This window comes from Haliotis cracherodii, unplaced genomic scaffold (assembly GCF_022045235.1).
Source record: "Haliotis cracherodii isolate W230 unplaced genomic scaffold, xgHalCrac1.p SCAF_2, whole genome shotgun sequence".
Lineage (NCBI taxonomy): Eukaryota > Metazoa > Mollusca > Gastropoda > Lepetellida > Haliotidae > Haliotis > Haliotis cracherodii.
In genome coordinates, this window is record NW_027266275.1 from 18,473,887 (window position 1) to 18,482,355 (window position 8,469).

The 8,469-nt window shown below is 36.7% G+C and overlaps 1 protein-coding gene across 1 annotated transcript in view; it reads right to left on the reverse strand.

Annotated features, from left to right (window-relative positions):
* LOC139468933 (neuropeptide SIFamide receptor-like) overlaps positions 1–8,469 on the reverse strand; it is an 80,253-nt gene extending 71,784 nt beyond the window's left edge. Inside the window, exon 1 of the mRNA XM_071251075.1 lies at positions 8,172–8,469. Within this exon, the coding sequence (XP_071107176.1) occupies positions 8,172–8,469 (298 nt within the window). The remainder of the gene's footprint in view (positions 1–8,171) is intronic.

Below are 8,469 nucleotides of genomic sequence, written 5' to 3' on the forward strand. Positions count from 1 at the left end.
ATGCCGTACGTTCAAAATGAAATTTCCGAATCGAAAAACACACAGAGTTCATCTCCTAAATAATATGACACCCCTACCAAACGGACCATCTGTGGTCCATTTCCAGGAAATACATACCGCAATCGTACCTTGGGGAGAAAGGAAGCGGAATATTAAGTGTGTAAACAAAGTAACACTTCGAATGAGGGCATTTTTCTGTCAGGGCCCGATCAAGTGTGTGTCTTCTATCGTTAATATAAAGTGGCACTACAAATCCACCTTTTTCATGTTCAACCGAAGAGATTTCATTGTATCAATAATGCATGAGATTCCACAGACAACAGTAACCGTGTGTTACTGACACGAACAGGCATTAACAGGGTGATAAAACAGCGATTGGCACAATACAATTTTGCTCACGTCGTACAGAAATTAATTTTCGTTTATCCTGTTACATTTCTTCGTGACTTAGCCACTTTGGCTAGCATCACTATCATTAGATTATATGTGGATTTATTGTCATATTGTCGTTTTGGCCTTTTATCCTTACTCTTATTGATTGTCTGATTTACGTTGTAACTGTTTACATGATAGCGTGTACGCAAGAAAGACATACATTGTACGTGGTGTAAGTAGACAATGAGCTCGTAGGAACAGTACAATGGACCTACTCAATTTGGACATAGAATAACCCACTCACTCAACAGATTACACGCTCCTAGCTATTACTTTCTTGTCAGAGATTACTTTGTTGTTACAAATTATTAACGAAAGTTGACAAACTATAATAATTATTCAACAGTTGAATCAAATACTGAAGTAGAAAGACCGTTAACATCAGCAACGCCGTTCCACAGCGCGATCTTTGGGCTACGACATAAGCCGATGTTAAAGTATGGTTACGATCATCTTAGCGCTAAGATCGATTTTTGAAACGGGGCCCTGCACGAGTACATGTTTATGGTTACATGGTATTTCACTTTTAAAAGAATAAATTATCATTATTTTAACTAATAAACATAACCATCATGACATTATTAGATACCGAAAATAACGAAGAATTAACATCCCAATAAAGTACGCGAAAATCAATGAAAAGTAATCTTATAACCAAATTAAACAGTATGAATATTACGTGAATATATACTTATAATACTCTTTATTTTCTGAACATTAAAGAAATATAAAATGTCAGAGCCAGAGAATAGTCCGTCTCAATTATACACCGAGACATGTATCATTCCATTGGGCGGAAAAGGCATAACGGCAGTGAAAAGTACATGAATGAATTACTGAAATTGTATTTACATACAGGTGAAAATGTTTTCATAGTGAAGGAGCGTCCAAGATAACACAGCTGGGTGTACTACGCCTCCATTGTATGCCAAATGCTTCCCGCCAAATCCAGCAATATTTGTTGTGTTCGTGTCTACTTTCTGTTTGAAGTGTCATAAAATGTGTACAAGAACGGCATATGCATCAGCAGCATCTACTCGTACATGCTATAGTTTGGTATATTGTCTTGTTAACATCATTTCTACTGGTATTTTTTTTCAGTCATGGGCTATTCCCTTGGAAACAGTATGGTAATTTAACTGATCGAATATGTGTTTGATTATCTTTCACACAACTGTTATGTGACCAACGCCTACATCTACATACAGTGGTCTAAATACCCATTCGTCACTTAGAGGACCTTGTATCGTTGTCTGATGCCAAATCGTGGTTCCTCCGCCCTGACATATTGCTGTAATACTGCTGAAAGAGGCTTATGTGTGACACACTTTCTAGTTATTGAGATCTCTTCTGACACATGTGGTCGCACTGGTTGTCAGTGGCTCGGTATGAGTAAAATGTGAAACGCTTCAGAGCACCATGTCATACTCGATTTTTTAAGTCATTCATAGACTATCATAAGTGAGTGAATTAGGTTTAACGCTGCTTTGAACAGTTTTGCAGTTATGTGGGAGACAAGTGATGCAGGTCTCAGACGGTTATTACACTGGTGAAACCCACGAGCACGAGTGTGCTGCTGACAAACCTAGACTAGCCTGAAGACATGTCCTATATGTATGAGTATAACTATCATGACGTTAATTTACTTAACACAACTTATATAAAGTGACAATATAACATTGTCTAAGAAATCCGATGCCTGTACAGAGCATATTAAATCACGGATTGTGAGAGTATGATTATTGTAATGGTCAGGCCATAATAAACTGATAGTCCCGATTTCCAGATGTAAATGAACGTGTAAATAATGTTGTAAGTGGCAATCTTTCAAAAGCCATGTGTTTACAGCGTTTACACGTAAGGACGGGTTCCAACATTGGTAAACTATATGATTACCATTTCTGGTATGCACCACCGGGGAATGTAGCTAGAACTTTGATACAGGCTGCGAGATTTCAAAACGTCAAATATGAAAGTGTGTGATGAAAACAATATGAATGGATCACTGAAATTCAGTAATGACACCAGGTGTTCGCGAGGAGGGGAGGCTTGTCCATCACTTATGTCATCACCAGCCACTCACACAATGTTACAGTGCCAGTGAATAAGGTGTACAAATTGTGTAAAGGTCTTAGCATGAGATAGCATGCCACCGGTGGGACAGGATACGCTCACCTTTTCGTGAACACTTCGTATCATCACTATTTGAGAGTAATTCATAAATGCACGCTTATGGTCGAGTCAAAATGATTGCTTATGATTATGATAAGGGTTTTGTCGCTTTTATTTCTTTGCGCATCATCTTGACAATCCTACGTACAATGTACTCACAGGTTGGCTTTAATAGTTGTTTCCATCAGCGTGGCAAACGGAGGGCCTATTCAGTCACGTATTCACGATTGTAATGGTGATAAAGACCATGTTATATATAAAACAAGTGTTAATAACATGTCGAACTTGAAAAATTCAAAAGATATACTTGGTTTGTGCGTACTGAACTCTTAATCATTGATTTAATTGGAGGACCATAGCTCAACCAGACCGCCTCTGTGGTCTCGTGGAGTGTATTCCAAGGTCACTGATTCGCTAACCGTCCTTGTCATGGCAAAATACGTTAGAAGATGGTACTTGTTGTTACCCTAACTAGCGCTCGGCATTGAGGGGATGAAACAGGGATTCGTCGGCATTATGGTAGAACAATGTTATATCTTGAAATAAACCCCGCTTCGTACTTCATAGTTGCTTCCAATTTATCGCGTAGCTACATTGTATATTGTATATATGACAGAATAGACAACAGCCCGTTGTTAGCGAACTGCGAAAGCCGACTGCTATCACTTTACTGTGGCCCACAGATTTCTGTCAACATGTGGGCATATTTATGATAATTCTATCCATTTTAGTTATAATAATGCGATAAAGCACTTTTCGGCATTATAAATTCGTTTGGGTGTCTGTAGTTGTCGTATACGGTGTAATATGACGCCGTATACGGCAACTGAAGACACCATAACTAATAATATCCTGACGCTCTTCATCGAGTATACAATTTCTTGCATAACAGTACTAGTGTTTGCATGCATGTAAGAGTCAAAGTCTAAATTAAGTCAATTTGCAAATAATTAAAAAAACTATGAGTTAATTTACGAAAAGATTATTTTTCTCAGTCATAATCAACATTGGCTGAAAACTGCATTGATTTATTCGAAGGCCGATGGAATCTATTGGTAAGTAAAATCCAATCTGAAATTGAGACCAAATTGTCCTTATTTGACATAAAAGCATGCCAGGTGAAAATACATGGTGAAAAAGGTAGCACAAGACAGTGAATCGATCTGTAAAATAAATCAATGACATTTCCCGGCAATTTATCGTTTGACTGAGTGAACGTTGTTACATTCGACAAACTGACTGGATTTAGACATTGACTGTAACATCTGTAAGTCTAACCATACGTTTTTCGCTCAGGTAGATTGATATAAAACTTGAAACGTCTTATTTTGAGTATCATATATGTAGGCTGCAGTACATTGAAGTAATGTTGTATAATGTATGTTTTAATGACATAATCACAAGTTAAGCGCCATCAGATTAGGTAACGACATCGTCCTTATTTCCGGACTTGGATGAACAGACTTGCAGCATCTGGTGCTGCTGCAAAACAGTGGTATATTTCTACAGTTTGAAACGTTATATCATTGACGTTTGTTGTTACATACTCCAAAGTTCTTGATCAAATTGACATTAAAATAGTACTTGTAGAAATGCGTTAAAGTATACGAACGTGATACTTCTCTACACACATCATCAACAGACAAACATATATTTAGAACATATACGCTCATAATTTCTTAACTTAACAACGAGGGTATCGATATCACAGGGAACGAAAATAGAGATATATGACTTTTGCTAGTCTATTCCTAAAGGGATGAACCATTGGAAGTTCTTTGCAAGCTACACGCATCGCTTTCTGTATTTTGTACACAATATGTCGGTGATGTCAATAATTAGTTTAAAAGTTCTCCGGAATTTCGTTTCAAATGTTCCTCCAAACAGGATATGCATACGTTTTTGTGAGCACTCTTTCATTCAGACTGATTGCACTGGAGTGTGTATTTGAGTAATTGAAAACGCATGTATATTACCTTCCGCAAAATATATACATCAGTTATTTGAAACTGTATTTGCGAAAGAATCAGGACTAATACTCTATCGTAAAACGGCAACGTGTCCTGTACAAGCCCAAACAATTAAATATTGGCGTTAAATTTCATTTGTTTATAACTTCATAACAATAGTTTCAGCAAGTGTACATTGTAGCAGGAATTCGAAATTGTTAACGTATAGACCATGTCGCTGCTTCAAATAATGCACTTTGAATGCAATGCCGGACAAAACTGTAGCAGTGATTTCTTATGAAATATGGAAAGGAAAGTGTCGCTTGCTTTAAAGTGTATGTACTTTTGAAAATGTACATATACATGTACACATTCATCTTTTTGCAATAAGATCCATTTTGTCAAGTAAAAGCATAATTACATGTACGTCCAACCCATCTTGATGTCAAGACCTTTACCAAATATCTAATACGAGCAGTTCCTATTACGTAAAGTTGAAAAAAGTAAATTAAAACCTGGAAACGATATGGGGTCCTCGGTTTAATATTTTAGCAATCCCAGTGTCGTTACGAGCCAAATTATTAGGATGTAGCCTGAATACGATGAGTTGTTTTTTCACATTGTTATGAGATTATCTGTTATACTTGATCACAAGCAACGCAATTAGTGATATGACTTTGATTTTTTCTGTTTCTTTCAAACTGTATCATCATATCCAGTTTACTTTCCCTTAGGGTAATTTTTCATTATGATCATTTCCTTCATTAGAACGTCCAGAGTCCCACCTTTGTGATTAATGTAGGACGGATATATTTTGAACTTTCACTAACGTCTCCTAATGTTCGTGTCCTAATTGGTACTTTTAGCTAGGGTTTTATAGAAATCTTATGAAAGCAATTCCAATCTTCACATCAAAGTTATAGAAACTTCTATAACATGTAATTGGTGTAGATTTCAAAGAGGTGACATGTTCTCCTGCGACCCTATTATATCATGAGGTAATTTCAAATGCCTTTAATCAGTGCACGTCTTGGTAACGACCGGTTCTTACATCTCATCGATCCTTGTTAGCCCAAGGCACTCCCTCGCCTAGGCAATATTACCAACTGAGGCATGTGCCACTTGTTATGAGGGGTAGGAATCAAACAATGAAAGACAACGTTTCGTCAAAGTGTTTCGGGGTCTTATCCTGTCTTCTGTGCTTACAAAATATAGCTGAAGTGTGAGTGACTGAGATAATGGATTACCCTTAAATATCAAGTCTGATCGAGGCTAAACCAGAAGATGATAATATGAGCAAGCATGTCAGCGATGAGCGTTCGATGTTTTCTTTCGTCATTTCTTGCGACATACATGTTTGTATTCATGTGATAGTTATTCATGAACACATGCTTATGACAAAGTTGGTATCATATAATGGACTCAGCTTTTAGCAGATATTTCTTGTGATTAAGTGTTTTCCTCGCTTATATTTATATATATTAATTATTGAATAATGGTGAAATATATGCTCTCAAACTTGATTAAACTATAATGCTTCAATCATACATTGTCAGTGATATTAGTTTATATGTCGGCTGACATCCATCCTGTTATACATACACAAATGATGTTAACCAGGGAGTGTAACCAATGTCTGCAGTGACACGCAGGTAATACGGACAGTATCGTTCACTACGAATATGCCCGGATAACGCATCACAGGTATGAAGTAATGTCCCTAATGTAGAAATGTGAATATGAAGATATTCAAAATTGTAATTATCCGGAAGGTAGTTTCCGTACTAATGGGATTCGTTGTGTGTCTTCATTTCTAACACAAATGTAAAACAAATCTGTACCTGTAAAAGTCGAATTTAAGTCAACCAACTGTGTTGCGAACCTTACACTGCTGCCATTTAAACATGACGACATACACCTATGAGCACATGGGTGTAGATACATTGTAATCATTATGCCTGGGTGTAATGCTGGGGCACAATTCATACTCAGTATCTCAAACGAGTGTTAAAGAGCGTTAATGTGGTTTTGTGCCACAATATTCAAGCCATATCACGGCTTGGGACACCAAAAATAGCCGCCACACATTGTACCCATGTGAAGGATCGAACTCTGGCCTCACGATCTGCGGATCATGACACAATTAATTTTAAGTTGAAATTAACTCTGCAAGGTGACATTGGGCGCCTTAGACGACTTAACAACCCATGTTTCAATATAGTTGTAATAAAGTTGACTAGTGGTTAAATAATATTCACACATATTAATTCTATTTCCTAATTCTAATTTTTGTTACGTTTTCGTCTCAAGGCATTTCGTCTTATATCTAAATCTCGATTTTGATAATGATGTTTAAGCTCTTTCTGGTATAGGATTGGTCCTTTTGAAAGAATCGATCGCCGATCGCGATCGATTCGTTTCATTGGCTCAATGATCATCAGTAAATTCTCATCATTGCTCGATAAACAAATATGTATATTACGTCCTATCTTCTATAGTTTGTGTCGGGGGTTTGAAAGGAGCGAACTATACATTTCCATTGTGTCATCAAGACAAAAGCTCGGTTTACATATTAACAGCAGATGATGAATTGATTTCGACAATGCGACCTATTTTTGGCATGACCATCAGGATACCGTACAGACATAATTTGAATACCAACAGTTACGCTGGGCACGAACGTTGGCAATGAACGAACAGAAGCTGTGTCTCTGTAGCAATTATTCGCTCAACGTCTGCAGAAACATGATTGCTTAAAGCGTGATCAATCGAGAAATATATGTTTAGCATGACTTCCGACAGGTGAAATGAGCTGTTTTGACGGCGATGTGTGACACAACACTGTCACATGAAAGTAAACATGTTGTGCCCATATATCTAATTATGCATTTATCAAGTAAACCAAACTATTGTATTTTCATTTATTCCAACGTAGATAAAGATGTACATATACTAGTAACTGAAAACATGTAATGCACATGTATGTTATTTACACCAACTGTATTGATATCATATTAGCTGTTATTAACGTATAAACAACTAATTTTTCACTTTATATACATGTGCATCTTGCGAATAAAGTGCTACTTACTTCCTATACGAAATGTATTACTTTCTGGTTAGAAACAAATATGATGTTACCAAATAATTACCTCTCACTGGTTCTTTGTGGAGAAGAAATAATTAAATGGACATAAATACTTATCATTTGCTTTTGAAAAACGTTTTTGAGATTTTTATATTGCCCGGCATCAGGTATTTTATGTTTGTTTTACAAATGTCAATATACTCAATAAAGATATGTTTATATCTTAGTTTTTCTTTAAGCTCATGTTTTCTCTAGAAAAATAACCTTTTTATGAACCATATAAATGGAAATAACAGGTACATTGCTAACACCAGCCCCTGATAATTTCATAAGTGTGTTTGATTTAAGGATGAAAATGTGCACACAGCGAAAAGTACTCAACAGCATTGTAATGTTCCGAGACCACATCTGTAACGTTCGTTAGTCCACATGAATAAAAAGGTCCCAGAGACATCACCGGGTCTGATGATTGACTAAATATCTATATATTACAGCAAGTGAAGTGACTGTATTCGTAATGTACCTACCTGTAAAAGCAATCTGTAGGACGTTGACAGGCACACAAAAGACGACAACGAGTACGTCAGCAAGAGCCTTATTGACGAGGAAATAGTTAGTTACAGATCGCATGCTTCGTCGGCGACAAACGATACTTACAACCAAAGCATTGCCAACTATTGCAATACAAAACACTGCACTATAGAGACAAAACAAAACACTTTTAAATTCCGGGGATCTATCAAGATTGAGGTAGGCGTATTCCAAACTATAGTTATGCAGGGGATATTCCGATGAAGAGTTCTCATCCCACTTGCTTTCTGACAT